The 19,436-nt window shown below is 42.9% G+C and overlaps 1 protein-coding gene across 17 annotated transcripts in view; it reads right to left on the bottom strand.

Annotated features, from left to right (window-relative positions):
* The window catches only part of NUMB (NUMB endocytic adaptor protein), a 174,068-nt gene that overhangs the window by 46,507 nt on the left and 108,125 nt on the right, over positions 1-19,436 (bottom strand). For all 17 annotated transcript variants that reach the window (XM_062181401.1, XM_062181408.1, XM_062181402.1 and 14 more), the window contains one exon: positions 7,845-7,919. In XM_062181401.1, the coding sequence (XP_062037385.1) occupies positions 7,845-7,919 (75 nt within the window). The remainder of the gene's footprint in view (positions 1-7,844; positions 7,920-19,436) is intronic.

Genomic DNA, 19,436 nt, shown 5'->3' with positions numbered 1-19,436 from the left:
TTTTAAGGGCACAGCCAAAATTAAGAGATTTATCATTCTCGAGGGTTGGGAAGGTGAGGGAAGGAGATTTGTTAAAATTTAATTTAGCTCCTAGAAAAGCACTTGTTAATATGGAGTTTCCCCTTATTATAAAAGATCCCAGATGTTAATGGAAAAAGTTGACGTGCAAAATCCATAAAAAGATAGTTAATAAAGAATGTTATATTCTTTTAAAAACAATTATGTTAGGATTCTTTTACCTGCTAAAACAAGAACATACATTAAAACAAACATATCAAATACTGAATAAAAAAAAAACCCCAACATTAGAACGGGTAGTATAAGGAAACTAGTCTAAAACCAAGACAGAGAGGGAGACACATTTAACAGCAAATGGGAAGAAATGACCTTCAATTGATATTGCACCACAGTAAAAGCAAGTGAACTAAAGACCTGATATAATTTTTTTGCAAAATTGACAAATACTACCCACCCTGATTATGCCATGAAGGCAACAAAAATTAGGCAATAAACATTTCTGTCATTTAGGCTTTACAATTTAAGTCCCCAAATAGCTAATGAGAGAAATTATGCCATAAAGTACATGAGTTAGCATAGTAAGCGAAAAAAAAATTTAAAGTCAATTTATGCTCTGAGGAATATATTTTTAAAATACTCTCTTGTTTAGTCATTTGAAATAAAGTAATTCTAAACAGTGAGGGACTATTTTTTGGGGAACCCCCCCATACACACACATGCGTGCACACATACAATCGGAAATCATCTTCCTTAATTCCCCACAAATTTAAAAAGTATGGGAAATCTTAAATTTTTAGCTCAAAATTATTCACATGACAAGCTTAAGATGTCTGTTTTGCTTATAAATTGTTACAACTGAGCTATGTAATTCTTTCAATTTTTAAACTTTGGCATTCAAACTGTTCAAAAAATATTCTTTCTTTTTTAATCTTCTGAGGTTCTATACCCCTATAATATTTCCTATTTATTTGAAATGTTAAAAAGAAGCTTTATATAAAAAACAAATAAACAAACAGAAAAGAAATCCTTAGAGACATAGCATTTAGTCCAATACAAGTATCTGGTATAACAGGTTGTAGATCTCCACTTAGATGTTTGTCAGAGAAATTATGAATATGGATTGTCTAGTATGATCTGAGAAGAACAATATCCCAAAGAACCCAAATTTCTGTAATATTCTCAGTATAGCTCAAGAAACGGTATTTGTTCACTTTAAAAAAAAGATTTATTCATTTATTTGAAAGGCAAAGTGACAGAGAGAAGGCGAGATAGAGAGATCTTCCATCTTCTGGTTCACTCCTCAAAGGCCCCAGCAGCCAGGTCTTGGCTAGGCAGAAGCCAGGAACCTGAAAATCCATTCAGATCTCTCACATTGGTGACAGGGGCCCACGTACTTGGGTTATCCTCTGTTGCCTTTTTGGGCATATTAGCAGGAAGCTGGATCGGAAACAGAGCCAAGACTTGAACTGGCATTCTGATATGGGATGTGGGCATTGCAAGCACTAGCCTAACCTGCTATGTGGAAACACTGGCCCCTACAAAGGGTATTTATTGGGGCCGGTGCTGTGGCATAATGGGTAAAGCCGCCGCCTGCAGTGCTGGCAACCCATATGGGCACTGGTTTGAGTCCCAGCTGCTCCACTTATGATCCAGCTCTCTGTTATGACCTGGGAAAAGCAGTAGATGGTCCAAGTCCTTGGACCCCTGTGCCCCAGTGGGAGACCCGTTAGAAGCTCCTGGCTCCTGGCTTTGGATTGGCACAGCTCTGGCCATTGTGGTCATTTAGGGAGTGAACCAATGGAATGGAAGACCTTCCTCTCTCTCTCCTCTCTGTTTCAGCCTCTCTGTAACTCTGCCATTCATATAAAATAAATAAATCTTCAAAAAAAAAAAAAGATATTTATTGAGGGAAGAGAAGTTTCATTGAGTATGATAAACAAGAAATTTACCCCAGTCATTAAAAGATTCCATCCCATTTTTAAAAATTATTATTTTTATTTATTTATTTGACAGATAGACAGTGTGAGAGAGAGAGACAGAGATAAAGGTCTTTCTTCCGTTAGTTCACCCCCCCAATGGAGCTACGCCGATCCGAAGCCAGGAGCCAGGTGCTTCTTCCTGGTCTCCCGTGTGGGTGCAGGGGCCCAAGCACTTGGGCCATCCTCCACTGCCTTCCCAGGCCACAGCAGAGAGCTAGATTGGAAGAGGAGCAACCGGGACTAGAACCTGGCGTCCATATGGGATGCCGGCACTGCAGGTGGAGGATTATTAACCAAGTGAGCCACAGTGCCGGCCCCTAATATATATTTGCAAGTGCAAAACTATATATTGTATTTGCTCCAAATCTCTTAAATGGGGTTTGTCTAAAAATTTTTAAATAACTTTATGATGTAAGTCCGAAAGTGGTCAATTTGCCCTCAAGTTCAAAAGATTTAAGTGGGGCTGGTGCCATGACATAGCAGGTAAAAGCCGCTGCCTGCAGTGCTGGCATCTCATATGGGCACCAGTTTGAATCCTTGCTACTCCACTTCTGATCCAGCTCGCTGTCATGGCCTGGGAAAGCAGTGGAAGATGGCTCAAGTCCTTGGGCCCCTGCACCCATGTGGGAGACCTGGAAGTTTCAAGCTCCTGGCTTTGGATGAGCTCAGCTCTTGCCATTGCGGCCATCTGGGGAGTGAACCAAGGGATGGAAGATTCTCTCTCTCTCTCTGCCTCTGCCTCTCTGTAACTCTGTCTTTCAAATAAATAATTTTTTTTAAAAAAGATGTAAGTATGTTCAAAAGGTCATCACCAACATATTGAAAACTTTCTTAGTCATAAAAGACTATAGGGAAATGAGGCTCCTTAGAGATGTGCAAACCAGTTTTGCAAAGTTTAAAACATTAAACACAAGTTATGATTATGATAATTATTACCGATTCAATCTGACCATGCACTGAAAACTGGATTGTTTTCTGTATATTCATTCCAAAAGAATTGAGTGGTTACTATGTGCTAGATATTGTTACATTCATAGGTATAAGCTTTTTTTTTTTTTTTTTAAGATTTATTTATTTATTTGAAAGTCAGAGTTACACAGAGAGGGGCAGAGAGAGAAGTCTTCCATCTGATGGTTCACTCCTCTATTGGCCGCAATGGCCAGACCTGCTCCGAATCGAAGGCAGGAGCCAGGAGCTTTTTCTGGGTCTCCCATGTGGGTGCAGGGACCCAAGGACTTGGGCCATCTTCTACTGCTTTCCCAGGCCATAGGAGAGAGCTGGATAGGAAGTAAAGCAGCCGGGTCTTGAACTGGTGCCCATATGGGATGCCGGTGCTTCAGGCCAGGGCGTTAACCTGCTGTGCCACAGTGCTGGCTCCGACATAAGCTTTAAAATAGCAATTTTGTTCCTATACCTGGTAAATATAAAAACTTAGGAATTTTATTATCAAAATAGTGTTATCCCTTACATAATTATGCAAATAGTTTATAGTCTTCTTGGTTTAAAAACAAAAAAATCCACTCAACTAAAAAATACTTTTAAAACTGGATACTTAAGGGCCGGCACTGTGGTGTAGCAGGTAAAGCCACTGCCTGCAGTGCCGGCATCCCATATGGACACTGGTTGGAGTCCCAGCTGCTCCACTTCTGATCCAGCTCTCTGCTATGGCCTGGGAAAGCAGCATAAGATGGCCCAAGTGCTTGGACCCCTGCACCTTTGTGGGAGACCCGGAAGAAGCTCCTGGCTCCTGGCTTCAGATCGGCCCAGTTCTGGAAATTGCAGCCAACTAGGGAGTGAATCAGCAGATAGAAGACCTCTCTCTCTCTCTCTCTCTCTCTCTCTCTCTCTCTCTCTCTCTCTGCCTCTCCTTCTCTCTGTGTAACTCTGATTTTCAAATAAATAAATCTTTAAAAAACAGAATACTTTAAATAGTAGCTATCTCTGGAATTGCAGAATTTATGCACTTTGTTAACTTGTATTTTATACAACAAACATATTACCTGTATAATAAAGAGATGTTTCTAATTAAAAACATCTCTAGGCTAAAACACAAAAAAACTAGACAGGAGGATTAACTGCTCATTAAATAACTAAATGCCATTTCTTAGTGTTTTCTAGACTAACTTCTATCTCTAGTTTTTCCTTGCTTATAGGATGAACATGAAACCATACTCTGAATTAAAAGATTTTCTAAAGGACCATTCCATAGTGGCCTTTTAATTATAAGTTAGTAAGTCGTAATATTTTAATGATTATTTATAGTTTGTTTTAGGCTTATCTTGTCTGCTCACCGATTTGTCAGTTGTTTTCAGTCATTAGTTATATAGTGTTACAAAATGAAACAAGGGGTGGGTGTTTGGTACAGCAGTTAAGATGCCTCTTAGGACTCCAGCACCCCATACTGGAGTGCCTGGGTTTGAGTCCCAACTCTACTTCTTCTTTCTCAACAGAAAGCTTTTATTTAATAAATATAAATTTCATAAGTACAACTTTTGGATTATAGCGGTTCTTCCTGCCATACCCGCCCTCCCATCCCTAAACCATCCCACCTCCCATCCCATTCTTCATTAAGATTCATTTTTAATTATCTTTATATACAGAAGATCAACTCTACACTAAGTAAAGACCAACTCTACTTCTGATTCCACATTCCTGCTAATGTACACTCTGGGAGGCAGCAGGTGATGGCCCAAGTACTTGGGTCCTTGTCACCCATGTGGGAGACCCAGAATGAGTCCTAAGCTCTTTGCTTTGGCCTGGCCCAGCTGCAGCTATTGTGGCCATTTAAGGAGTGAACAGGTGGGAAGAAAACTGGTATCTCTCTACCCTTTCAAATAAATTAAAAAATAAAAATTTTAAAAAATGTTGTTTAAGTAGACCAAGTTCTATTTTAAAACTGCCTTTAACCATTTATTTTCCTCTAGATGAAATAAGAATTATTTTCTTAAGAAAGAAAATGAATTTTTATTTGCCTTTTACACTGACTTTGGTAAAAACAGAATATTAAATATTTTGAGCCTGTAAATTGGTGAATATAATTTAAGCTGGCATTGTGGCGTAAAGCCACTGCCTCTAACACTGATGTCCCATATGGGTGCTGGTTTGGTTTTTATTGCTCCACCTCCAATCCAGCTCCCTGCTAATGGCTTGAGAAAGCAGCAGAGGATAGCTCAATTACTTCAGTCCCTGTATTCACAAGGGAAATCTGGAGGAAGCTCCTGCCTTTAGCAGGCCCGGCCCCTGGAGTGGACCAGTGGATGGAAGATCTCTTTCTTTCTCCATCTCTTTAACTCTTTCAAATAAATAAATAATTTTTTTTTTTTTTTGACAGGCAGAGTGGATAGTGAGAGTGAGAGAGAGAGAGAGAGAGAGACAGAGAGAAAGGTCTTCCTTTTTGCCATTGGTTCACCCTCCAATGGCTGCTGCGGCCGGCGCATCTCACTGATCTGAAGCCAGGAGCCAGGTGCTTCTCCTGGTCTCCCATGCGGGTGCAGGGCCCAAGCACTTGGGCCATCCTCCACTGCCTTCCCGGGCCATAGCAGAGAGCTGGCCTGGAAGAGGGACAACCGGGATAGAATCTGGTGCCCCAACAAGGACTAGAACCCGGTGTGCCAGCGCCGCAAGGCGGAGGATTAGCCTGTTAAGCCACGGCGCCGGCCAAATAAATAAAATCTTAAAACAAATTACAAGATTTTTTTTTTTAAACTGGGGAATATATTCAGACGGACATGGAAAAATCTGTAAGTTATAGCTTAATTTGCCATAATATATGGATATCAGTCTCTTTAACATCATTAACAAACTGGAGAGAACAGACTAGGTAGGATCTCGTTCAAGAATTTAAATGACCAAAATTTGAGATAAAAGGTATGCATAGCTATATATGTAGGTATATGTACATGTGTCTATACATTAGATGTTGGTTGTTTGGTTTTCTGTTTTTCAGTTCTTTATATACCACAAACAATTATTTTTCTCCCCCTTTACCTTTCCTTGTACTACAGATTCAGGCATTTATTCCAAAATAAAATTTATTTCTCTGAGTTGGTTGCTTCCTTGATTATTTTATACTGAGGAATTATAAATAAGAGGTAACATAGATGATACCAAATAGAAAAGTTTGGATTACTAAAGAAAATTAAGAGAGAGAAAAAAAAAGCACTAATTAGTAGCCAAACTTGTGGCAGCCCACCATACCAGCAAACTCAAAGCAACAAGTATTTAATGCTGCTGGGGGAAGGAGATGCAGAAGTAACGCTAAAGCTTTCACAGCAAAGTGGGGAAAGGTTGTGTATTGGAAAAGGGAAGGCTGTAAAGGAAGCTACTGCTCGAACCTATAGAAAAAAAAAAAAAAACAACAACAACACTTTAGGGGGCCGGCGCTGTGGCACAGCAGGGAAAGCCACTGCCTTCAGTGCCAGAATCCCATATGGGTGCCGGTTTGAGTCCCAGCTGCTCTACTTCTGATCGAGCTCTCTGCTATGGCCTGGGAAAGTAGTAGAGGATGGGCCAAGTCTTTTGGTCTCTGTACCCACGTGAGAGACCCAGAAGAAGTTCCTGGCTTAGGATAGGCACAGCTCTGGCCATTGTGGCAATCTGGGGAGTGAACCAGTGGATGGAAGATCTCTCCCTCTGCCTCTCTAACTCTGCCTTTCAAATCTATCTTAAAAAAAGAAAAAAATTAACACTTTAAAGGCATGTGCCTGGCCAGTGCCACGGCTCACTAGGCTAATCCTCCACCTGTGGCACCGGCACCCCGGGTTCTAGTTGCAGTTGGGGTGCCGGATTCTGTCCTGGTTGTTCCTCTTCCAGTCCAGCTCTCTGAAGTGGCCCAGGAAGGCAGTGGAGGATGGCCCAAGTGTTTGGGTCCTGCACCCGCATGGGAGACCAGGAGGAAACACCCAGCTCCTGGCTTCGGATCAGCGTGGTGCGCCGGCTGCAGCGCGCTGGCTGTAGCGGCTATTTGGGGGGTGAACCAACGGAAGGAAGACCTTTCTCTGTCTCTCTCTCACTGTCTAACTCTGCCCGTCTAAAAAAATAATAATAATAAATAAATAAAGGCATGTGCCTGGGATATTTTCTATGGCATAACAGGCAAAGGAAATATTATTTATCTTAGAAAAGGGCTCTCTATTCACAGTGCACTCAAGTTCATACAAGTGGAAGTGGAAACTGACTCTATTAGAGGGGTATAGAGAAGAAAGCTGGGGAGGAGTCAAGATAATAATTAGAAATCCCCCCAAATGGACTGGTGCCGTGGCTCACTTGGTTAATCCTCTGCATGCAGCACCGGTATCCCATATGGATGCCGGGTTCTAGTCCCGGGTGCTCCTCTTCCAGCCCAGCTTTCTGCTGTGGCCCGGGAAGGCAGCGGAGGATGGCCCAGGTGCTTGGGCCCCTGCACCCGTGCGGGAGACCAGGAGGAATCACCTGGCTCCTGGCTTCGGATTGGCATAGTTCCAGCAGAAATTTTTAATCTCTACTTCTTGGAAAGTTGCTTCTTATAGATTAAAAATCAATAATTTGTAACCAAGTTACCACAGTTAGGTTAAGATGTAACAGTTGCATCTTGATTTCTTGATTTTAGAATATTACTTTTTTATCAGGGTTTATACTATTTGTTTCATATGAGTTATAATAAATCAAAAGTATCTTTTCGATAATGTTTGGTTTTTATACCTTTGGATAAATATAACACAGATACTGTTTTTTTAGTAAGCCTATATACTTTGCCTTAAGGAAACACCATTCTTATTAGATACTGGGACACTGAAATTTACTGAGTACAATCTTTCAAGAAAATATTGATAACACATGGACCAACACTGACAACCATCAAATACATACAGCTTTCAATCTCTTGACAGCATCTTCACAGATGTGCATTCCTCTTGATTCATCAACTTCTACATGGCCAAGGTACTGTAAGAAAGAAGAAAAAAGTCAGAGCTATTGCTATGCTTACTGAGTGCACACTGTATGACAGTTACGAGGTGGTAGAAAATAAAATATTAACATTCCTGCATTAAAAAATCTCATAGCCACTGCAGAAAAGTTCAGAGAATGTTATTTTACTTATCCTCAGTGTTCTCCTAAAAGAAAGACTTAAAAAAAAGTACCTGATAGGTGCTAAATATTACTTAAATCTATTGGATCGGAAGCATAAAGGCCTGTGTTGGACACAGTTACCATATATGTACACATAAAATTAAGCCCAAGACATATATACATATAATAAAAAAAACAAATAAATATAACAGTTTTTTAAAGGCTGAAAGGAGAGTTCACATATCCATATATTGAAATCAAATAACAGCAGATTACTAAAACAAATTTTCAGAAGGTAGTGAACCTAAGCTTTCAATTATGTATAGAATTTGAATAGGCAAAAAAATGGAAAGGCTGAGAAACTATTTCAGGTTGAAAGAAACACAAACAAAGTTATGGGTATGTAATAGCATAATATATATCAGCAAATATTCCTATTTGGTTGGAATATGAGATGTAAGCAGTTGAGGAATCTGAGTGCTAAAATAAGGAATCTGTACTCTAAGCCCAGAGATGCAATGGAGAGCTAGTATTTTTTTAACAGTAGTAATATGACTCCAATTTTTTTTTAAAGATTTATTTACTTGAAAGGCAGCGTTATAAAGAGAAAGGGGAACAGGAAGAGAGAGGGAGAGAGAGATCGATCAATCTTGATCAGCTGGTTCACTTCCAAATGGCTGCCAATGACCAGCGCTGTGCCAGACTGAAGCCAAGAGCCAGGAGCTTCTTCAGGGTCCCCCTCATGGGTGCAGGGGCACAAGTACTTTGGCTACTTTCTGCTGGTTTCCCAGGAGCAGCCAGGTGGCAAGTGAAGCAGCTGGGACTCAAACCAGCATCCATATGGGATGCTGATGTCACAGGTGGCAGCTTTACCCAACATGCCACAACACCAGCCCCAGTATGATTCCAATTGTACTTTAGTATAAGAATAACCATGGGGGCAATTTTACAATTTTTTTTAAAGATGTATTTTATTTATTTGAAAGAGTTACAGAGAGAGGTACAGACAGAGAGTGGTCTTCCATCCACTGTTTCACTCCCCAGATGGCTGCAACGGCCGGAGCTGTGCCGATCCAAAGGCAGGAGCCAGGAGCCAGGAGCTTCTTCCGGGTTTCCCAAGTGGGTGCAGGGGCCCGAGGACTTGGGCCATCCTCTACCGCTTTCCCAGGCCATAACAGAGAGCTGGATCGGAAGAGGAACAGCCGGGGACTAGAACCGGTGCCCATATGGGATGCCAGCACTTCAGGCCAGGGCTTTAACCCACTGCGCCACAGCGCCAGCCCCACAAATGTTCTCTTTTAAAAGGAAATTAAAATCTGATTCTAGAATAAATATATTATATACATTCTGTTCCTTCCACAAAATAAAGCCATAAAACCTATACAGAGCTCATGGGGCAGCTATTTGACATCTTTGAAAAGTAAACAGTAGAAGATGAATCAGAGAATACCAGAATTCAAATTACTGCTGAACTGGCAAGGAGTTTACCTCCCCCACTCCCCTACTTCCAAGCCTAACAACACAGCCAGAAATCCAGAAGTAAGTGCTGTCGTACGGACAGAATTCTGGGAAAAGCACTCAAGCTCTGGCCTGAGAACCAGGAAAGGGAACCACTATGCTCAGAGAGAGTGCAGGAGTCCTGCTCCTGCTCTCTTTTTATCTGTAAAGTGGAGGAGGGGAGGGAGACTGAGAACATGCACATAAGTTAACACATGTACTCCCATTCACTGGTTCATCCTACAAATGCCTGTAAGGGCTGGAGAAGTTCTAGTAATTCCTTTATCATCTTTTAAGATGTCTTTTACATTTTTAAATTTAAATACTAGAAATATTTTAATGAAAAAGCTTATTTATCTGAGAGGTAGAGAGAGAAAATCTCTTATCTACTGGGTTATCCCCAAGTGCGTTCAAACAGCCAGGGCTGTGTCAGGCTGGCCTGGAACTCCATCCAGCTCTCCTATTTGGCTGGCATGAACACCAACTACCTGAACCATCACCTGATGCCTTCCAGAGTGTGCATTAGCAGGAAGTTGGAATAAAAAACAGAGCCAAGACCTGAACCCAGGCTCTCTAATATAGGATGTGGGTGCCCAGGTGGTATCTTTTTTCTTTAAATATTTATTTATTTATTTGAGAGGTAAAGACAGAGAAAGGGAAAGACAGAGAGAAAGGTCTTTCATCTGCTGATTCACTCCCCAAATGGTTGCAGTGGCTGGAGCTGGGCTGATCTGATGCCAGGAGCCAGCAGCTTCTTCTGGGTCTCTCACGTGGGTGCAGGGACTCAATCACTTGGGCCATCTTCCACGGCTTTTCCAGGCCACAGTAGAGAACTGGATTAGAAGAGGAGCAGCTGGGACACAAACCAGCCCCTATATGGGACGCCAGTGCTTCAGGCAGAGGCTTATGCCACATAGCCAGCACCCTAGGTGGTATCTTAAACACTGTGACAAATCACCACCCCAAATGTATGTTAAACAAGTGTGTGATAACATGTCAGAGTAGAAATAGGGAGCTTGGGGCCAGCACTGTGGTGTAGCGGGTAAAGCCGCTGCCTGCAGTGCCAATATCCCATATGGGCACTGGTTCGATTCCTGGCTGCTCCACTTCCGATCCAGCTCTCTGCTATGGCCTGGGAAAGCCATAGAAGACGGCCCAAGTCCTTGGGTCCTTGCACACACATGGGAGACCCAGAAGAAGCTCCTGGCTTTGGATCAGTGCAGCTCTGCAGTTGCAGCCATCTGGGGAGTGAACCAGTGGATGGAAGACCTCTCTCTCTCTCTCTCTCTCTCTCTCTCTCTGCCTCTCCTTCTCTCTCGGTGTAACTCCGATTTTCAAGTAAATAAATAAATTAAAAAAAAAATAGGGAGCTAATACACGTTGTTATCATTGCTGTTAGCAATTAATAACAAGTTATTCTCTACAGGCAGTTAATATGGTAGGTTGATAATGTTTCTCTTGCTATATGCTATTACTGCTAGTAATTATTAGTTGAACAAATGATTAAGGCAGTTAATTTATCATGTTACTTTATTTAAAACTCTGGTAAAAATCATTTTAGTTTGGAGATTATTTCACATAGGTTTTCAGACAGTTCCTCACAGGTCAAATCTGAATGTGACACTACATCTTTCTTCTAGTGCATTCTAACATAAAATTAGTCCAACAATAAAGAAGCTTAAATATGACAAAACTTCAATTAGTGAAAATGTCTGCAGAAGAAGGTGCTCTCTTTAATGTTTTTAGTTAATCTAGTTCTCTTAGAACTAGATTTTAACATAGTATGTATTTGTTCATTTCTAAAATGTTGAAAACTTTCCAAGGAAAGGAATAGAAAATAAGTTTGCAATGTAGGTGAGGGCCTGGGATATTATACTAAATCTGTACTTAATTATAAGCAAACACTTAATACAGTAGTTTCTCCTTATCCATTATTATCTGAGATTTCATATTATCTGAGACCCTCAGCAGGTGTCTGAAATCTCAGATAATATCAAACTCTACATTTTTGATATATGCATACCTATGATAAAGTCTGATTATAAATTAGGTACAAAGGCATTAAAAACAACTAATGGGGGTAGGCATTTGGTCTAGCTCTTAAGCCACATATCCCATACCAGAGTGCCTGAGTTTAAGTCCAAGCTCCACTCCCAATTCCAGCTTCCTGCCAATGTACACTCTGGGAGGTAGCATGTTATGGATCCAGTAGTTGCCACTGTGCCAAAAGATAGCCAGCCCTGAAGATTATTCATTATTCAGTAACACACTACAGTGGTACACATACCATACTGAGTTCTGGCGAGTTGATAACAATAAATAGATTTTTAAATCATTTATTGCTTGAATTCAACTCCAGAAATTATTTTTTCATGTTCTTTCATTATTATTTTTCATTAAAGATTTATTTATTTATTTGAAGGGCAGAGTTGGGGGGGGAAGATATCTTTCATCCCCTGCTTCACTCCCTAAATGGCCACAATGGTGGGGGCTGGGCCAAGCTGAAACCAGGAGCCTGGAACTCTATTTGGGTCTCCCATGTGGGTGGCAGGGGTCCAAATACTTGGGCCATCACCTGCTGCTTTCCCTGGCACATTAGCAGGAAGATGGATTGGAAGTATAGCAGCCATAACTGAATCAGTGCTCATATGGGATGCCAGCATTGCAAGTGGTACTTAACCCATTGCACCATAACATTGGCCCTGACATTCAGCTTTTCAGTCATCATGTACTGCCTATCCCAGGGTACACATTAACAGCATGCTCCAACTGAGAGCAGAACTAGAACTTGAACTCAGGTACTCCAAGATGGGATGTGGTGTTCCATCTAGAGGCTTAACTGCTAGGCCAAATGTCTGCCCCTGTACTATCTTTTTTTTTTTTTTTTTTGCACAGGCAGAGTGGACAGTGAGAGAGAGACAGAGAGAAAGGTCTTCCTTTGGCCGTTGGTTCACCCTCCAATGGCCGCCGCGGTAGCACGCTGCGGCCGGCGCACCGCGCTGATCCGATGGCAGGAGCCAGGTGCTTCTCCTGGTCTCCCATGGGGTGCAGGGCCCAAGGACTTGGGCCATCCTCCACTGCACTCCCTGGCCACAGCAGAGAGCTGGCCTGGAAGAGGGGCAACCGGGACAGGATCGGTGCCCCGACCGGGACTAGAACCCGGTGTGCCGGCTATCTTTTAATCCCATTTTTCCATAAACTTATTGAAGTCCCCTCATATGTACTGCCAAGTTTTAAAATTCTGCCTTTTAATTGACTCTCTATCCTGGATTATTAACTTGAAATACTGTGTGTGTGTATGTGTGTTTGTTTAAGTTTTATTTATTTGAAAGAGCACCGCTTCCACTCACTGGTTTACTCCCTAAATTCCTGCAAAAGCTACGGGTAGGCTTGGCTGAAGCCAGGAACTAAATCCATGTCTCCTGCATGGGTGCCAGAGCCCAGTTACTTGAGCCATCAGTTGCTGCCTCCCAGGTCCACATTAGCAGGAAGCTGGAATCAAGAGCCAGAATCTGGAATCAAACCCAGGCACTGCAAGGTGAGACACAGCTTCTTAACTGCTAAATGTTTGCCCCAATTAGATTTCTTAACTTCAGGCATTGTTGACATTTAAAAAAAAAAATCACATCATTTTGGGCTTTCTATGCTATTTTGATTACAATTTAAGAATACATTTGGCCAGCGCCATGGCTTAACAGGCTAATCCTCCGCCTCGCGGCACCGGCACACCGGGTTCTAATCCCCGTCGGGGTGCCGGATTCTATCCCGGTTGCCCCTCTTCCAGGCCAGCTCTCTGCTATGGCCCGGGAAGGCAGTGGAGGATGGCCCAAGTCCTTGGGCCCTGCACCCGCATGGGAGACCAGGAGAAGCACCTGGCTCCTGGCTTCGGATCAGCACAATGTGCTGTCCGTAGCGGCCATTGGAGGGTGAACCAACGGCAAAAAGGAAGACCTTTCTCTCTGTCCGTCTCTCTCTCACTATCCACTCTGCCTGTCAAAAAACAAAAACAAAAAACAACAAACAAACAAACAAAAAAAAAACATTTTAGGGGCTGGCACTGAGGCATAGTAGGCTAAGCCTCTGCCAGTGGCGCCAGCATCCCATGTGGGCGCTGGTTCGTGTCCTGGCTGCTCCTCTTCCGATCCAGCTCTCTGCCATGGTCTGGGAAAGCAAATATGGCCCAAGCGCTTGGGCCCCTGCACCCACATGTGAGATCCAGAAACAGCTCCTGGCTTTGGAATGGCCCAGCTCCAAGCACTTTGGCCATTTGGGGAGTGAACCAGTGGATGGAAAACCTTTCTGTCTCTAACTCTACCTCTCAAATAAATAAAAGCTTAAAATTATCCACTTTTTTTGACAGGTAGTTATAGACAGTGAGAGAGAGCTAGAAAGGTCTTCCTTCCATTGGTTCACTTCCCTAATGGCCGCTACGGCTGGCGCTGTGCTGATCCGAAGCCAGGAGCCAGGTGTTTCCTCCCAGTCTCCCATGCGGGTGCAGGGACCCAAACACTTGGGGCCATCCTCCACTGCCATCCCAGGCCACAGCAGAGAGCTGGACTGGAAGAGGAGCAACCGAGACTAGTACCCCATGCCCCAACCAGGACTAGAACCTGGGGTGCCAGCGCCATAGGTGGCGGATTAGCGAAGTGAGCCACGGCGCCGGCCAAAAAATCCACATTTTAATATCTCTTTTGGCATGACTGTCTTCAGTAATTTTTCTACCATAAAATTTTCCTACTTAGTTCCTGGTATTTATTTTTCTTCTTTTTTTAACTTATTTGACAGAGTTAGTGAGAGAGAGAGAGACATAAAGGTCTTCCCTCTGTTGGTTTACCCCCCAAATGGCCGCGAAGGCCGGCGCTGCACCGATCCAAAGCCAAGAGCCAGGTGCTTCTCCCTGGTCTCCCACGCGGGCGCAGGGGCCCAAGCACCTGGGCCACCCTCCACTGCCCTCCTGGGCCACAGCAGAGAGCCAGAGTGGAAGAGGAGCAGCCAGGACCAGAACCCGGTGCCCACATGGGATGCTGGCACCGCAGGCGGAGGATCAACCAAGTGAGCCATGGTGCCGGCCCCAGTTCCTGGTGTTTATTTTTCAAGATCAACTTTGGAATGATTTTGTTTAACTTCCACCCAACAAAAGCCTCCGAGATCTTAATTAAGATTGCTTTAAATTCACTAATCAGAGAAACTGACAGCACTATAATATTGTGTCATTCCATCGAACGCTTCCTATTCAAGTCTCAGTGTAGTTTTACAGCAGCTTTCAAATATATACTTGTACGTTTCTTTTATATTGATAGTATAAGTATTTAATGATTTTTTTGCTATGGTGAACAAGTTTTTCCCATTATATTTACACATTCACCCTCCGCCATCTGATCTTTTTTACTGTCTTTATAGTTTCGCCTTTTCCAGAATATCATATAGTTGGAATCATTCAGTACATATATCACTTCAGATAGACTTCTTCCACTTAGTAATACACATTTAAGATTCGCTGGGGCCAGTGTTGTGGCACAGTGGGTAAAGCTGCTGCCTGTGACACTAGCATCCCATATGGGGGCTGGTTCTTGTCCCTGTAGCTCTACTTCCAATCTAGTTCCCTGCTAATAGCCTGGGAAAAGCAATGGAAGATGGCCCAACTCTTTGGGCTGCCAGCTCTATGGAAGACCTGGGTGAAGTTCCTGGCTCCTTGCTTTAGTCTAGCTAAGCCCCAGGATTGAACCAGTAGATGAAGCACCTGGCATTAAAAGTGGCACTTATAGGGATGTAAGTAAGCATCACAGGCACCAATTTAACCTGCTGAGCCACAATGCTGGCCCCATCATTTCTTTCTAATGTCAAATAATATTTTATTGTCTGGATAGCTTATTTATACATTCAGCTACTGAAGGTCATCTTGGTTGCTTCCAAGTCTGGCAATTATGAATAAAGCTGCTATAAATACACTTGCGCAGGTTTTTTGTGGAAGTCTGCAACTCATTTGGGTTGAGAATGATTGTTAGATAGTATATATGTTTAGTTTTATAAAAAAAACTGGCAACTGTCTTACAAAGTGGCTACACAAATTTGAATTCTTATAAGTAATCAATGGAAATGTTCTATTCCTTCACATCTTTGCCACCATTTGGCATTCTTTTTTTCTTTTTTAAAAAAAGGTTTACTTATTTGAAAGGCGGAATTATAGAGAGAGAGGGAAAGACAGAAAGAGACAGCTTCCATCTGCTGGTTCAATCCCCAAACAGCTGCAATGAGCAGGGCTGGGCCGGCGGAAGCCAGGAGCCAGGAGCTTCTTCCAGGTCTCCCGCGTGGGTGCAGGGGCCCAAAGGTCTGTGCCATCCTCCTCTGCTTTCCCAAGTACATTAACAGGGAGCTGGATCAGAAGTGAAGTAGCTGGGACTTGAAAAGGCACTCACATGGGATGTCAGTGCTTTAACCCACTGTGCCTCAGAGCAGGCGCCAGCATGTGCTATTCTGAATGTTTTGGTTTTAGTCTTTTTTTTTTTTTTTTTTTTTTTTTGACAGGCAGAGTTAGAGAGAGAAAGAGATAGACAGAGAGAAAGGTCTTCCTTCCGTTGGTTTACCCAACGGATGGCCACTACGACCGGTGCACTGCACTGATCCGAAGCCAGGAGCCAGGTGTTTCCTCCTGGTCTCCCATGGGGTGCAGGGCCCAAGCACTTGGGCCATCCTCCACTGCACTCCCTGGCCACAGCAGAGAGCTGGACTGGAAGAGGGGCGACTGGGACAGAATCCGGTGCCCCAACCGGGACTAGAACCCGGGGTGCCGGTACCGCAGGCAGAGGATTAGCCAAGCGAGCCGTGGCGCTGGCCCATTGGTTTTAGTCATTCTAATAGGTATATAACCCATTATATTTTTATTTGCATATGATTTATCTTTTTTTTCTGGCTAAAAATTTTCTTTCTCAGTTTCATGTGTCTGGGTAAGAGACTAATTTCTTATAAGTTTTGAGATACAATTCTTGTGCCATACAATTTATTATCTTAAAGTATGTAATACTTTTTATATTACATTTATATTACATTATCAATTTTTTAAAAATATATCAAATAATTTGTCACTTTAACCATTTTAAAGTATACAATTCAGTGGTATTATATGCACAATCCTGTGTAACTATCATTTTTTAAATTTTTTTACTTTCTAACCTTTTAAAATAGTTTTATGTATTTATTTATTAATCTGAAAGACAGAGTTCCCATCTGTTGGTTCACATCCACATGCCTGCAACAGGCTAAATTAAGCCAGGCTGAAGCCAGGAGTCAGGAACTCAATTCAGGTATCCCAACTGGAAGGAATCCAACTACTTAAACCATCATTGGGCCTGGCGCTGTGGCATAACAGGTTGAGCTGCTGCCTGCAACACTAGCATCCCAAACAGGTGCTGGTTCAAGTCCTGGCTGCTCCACTTCCAATCCAACTCCCTGCTAATGTACCTGGGAAAGCAGCAGTGGATGGTCCAAGTCTTTGGGCCCTTGCAGCATTGTGGGAGACCTGAATGAAGCTCTTGGTTTTGGCCTGGCCGAGCCTTAGCCATTCAGCCATCTGGGGAGTGAAAACAGCAGATAGAAGATCTTGCTCTATTTCTCCTCAACCCCTCTGTAACACTGCCTTTCAAATTAATAATAATAATATATATATATTTTAAAGCCATCACTGCTGCCTCCCAATGTTCACACTAACCAGAACCTGGAGTCAGGAGCTGGAGCTGGGTATCACACCCAGGTACTCTGATATGCAATGTGGGCATGTTACCTAGTGCCTTAACTGCTAGGCTAAGTGCCTATCCCCAAAACTTTTCATCACCCTAAACACAAATTCTATAACTATCAACCACTAAACTCCCCATTGCTTCTTATCCCCAGCTCTTGAATATCTCTACTTCCTGTCTCTATGAATTTGCCCAGATTATTCCAGTTAAGTGGAATCATGCCATATTTGTCCTTTCACTTTATTATATTTAACAGAAAATTTTAAAGGATCATTTTGTAGTAGCAAGTATCAGAATTTCTTTCCTTTCAATGGTGGAACAAAAATTCCATTGTATACATGGCTTCATATCACATTTTGGTCACCCATTCACCTGTTGACCAATACTTCAGTTGTTTCTATCTTTTGGCATTGTGAATAATGCTGCAATGATTGCTGACATAAGTTATCAAGTTATCAGTATGATGTCTTTTTTTTTTTTTTTCCCAGTTCCTTTCAGTATATGTCCAGGAACATAACTGCTGGGTCATATGGTAATATATGGTAATTTTATGGTTAACTTTTTTTTTTTTTTTTTTTTTTTGAGAGCAAGAAAATGCACACGTGTGAGTGAAAGACCTAATGCCCCCAGGTGCTAATGCATTCCTCAAATACCTGCAGTAGCTGGGCCTGGGCCAGGGTGGAGCAAGAGTCCGGAACAGAAGCCAGCTCTCTCACGTGGGTTATAGGAACATTACTTAGCCCAGCCCAGGGATTTGGATGTGGGCCAACTCAACTCATGTGAAATCTAGGTCAAACACCTGCCCATATGTTTAGTTTTTGAGGAACAACCAATCTGTTTTTCTTCTTTTTTTAAACCAATCCCCTTTTCATGGCAGCTGAATGATTTTACTTTTTTTTTTTTTTTGACAGGCAGAGTGGACAGTGAGAGAGAGACAGAGAGAAAGGTCTTCCTTTTGCCGTTGGTTCACCCTCCAATGGCCGCCGCGGTAGCGCGCTGCGGCCGGCGCACCTCGCTGTTCCGATGGCAGGAGCCAGGTGCTTCTCCTGGTCTCCCATGGGGTGCAGAGCCCAAGAACTTGGGCCATCCTCCACTGCACTCCCTGGCCACAGCAGAGAGCTGGCCTGGAAGAGGGGCAACCGGGACAGGATCGGTGCCCCGACCGGGACTAGAACCCGGTTTGCCGGCGCCGCAAGGCGGAGGATTAGCCTATTGAGCCACGGCGCCGGCCTGATTTTACATTTTTAACTAGTAATGTCTAGAGATTACAATTTTCTTACATTTGTGTCCACACTGGTTATTTTCTGTTTTTGAGGTTTTGTTTTCAAATTATGGTGAACTAAGTAGATGTGAAGTGGTACCTCATGTGATTTTAATTCCCCTAATGACTAATAATGTTGAGTATTTTTTCAAGTACTTGTTGCACATCTGTATATATTCTTTGGAGACATTTCCATTCAAGTCCTCTGCCTGTTTTCGAATTAGGTTGTCTTTTGTTGAGTTGTAAAGGATCTTTATAAATTCTGGATGCTAGATCCTTGTCAGAAATGACTTTCAAGATTTTAACCATTCTCTCATTGTCTTATTTTATTTTATGTATTTAAATTTTTTTTTTAAATTTATTTGAGGGGCCGGCTCACTAGGTTAATCCTTCTCCTGCGGCGTCGGCATCCCATACAGGTGTCGGGTTCTAGTCCTGGTTACTCCTCTTCTAGTCCAGCTCCCTGCTCTGGCCTGGGATAGCAGTGGAGGATGGTCCAAGTGCTTGGGCCCCTGCACCTGCATGGGAGACCAGGAAAAAACTCCTGGCTCAGGATAAGCGCAGCTCTGGCTGTTGTGGCCATTTAGAGAGTGAACCAATGGAAGGAAGACCTTTCTCTCTCTCTTTCTCTCCCTCCCTTCTCCCTCTATCTCTCCTTCTCTCTCTCTCAACTCTACCTATAAAATAAATAAAGATTTATTTGAAAGGCAGAGTTACAAAGACAAGGGGAGGTGGAGACAGGGAGATAAGGAGAGAGGGAGGGGAGGGAGGGAAGGATAGGGAGGAGGAGGGAGGGAGGGGGATAGGAGAGGTCGTCCATCAGCTGGTTCACTCCCCAGTTGGCCTCAACAGCCAATTGTGCCAATCCAAAGCCAGGAGCCAGAAGCTTCTTCCAGGTCT

The sequence above is a fragment of the Lepus europaeus genome, chromosome 22, assembly GCF_033115175.1.
Source record: "Lepus europaeus isolate LE1 chromosome 22, mLepTim1.pri, whole genome shotgun sequence".
NCBI lineage: Eukaryota > Metazoa > Chordata > Mammalia > Lagomorpha > Leporidae > Lepus > Lepus europaeus.
This window is presented reverse-complemented; position numbering and strand designations above follow the sequence as displayed.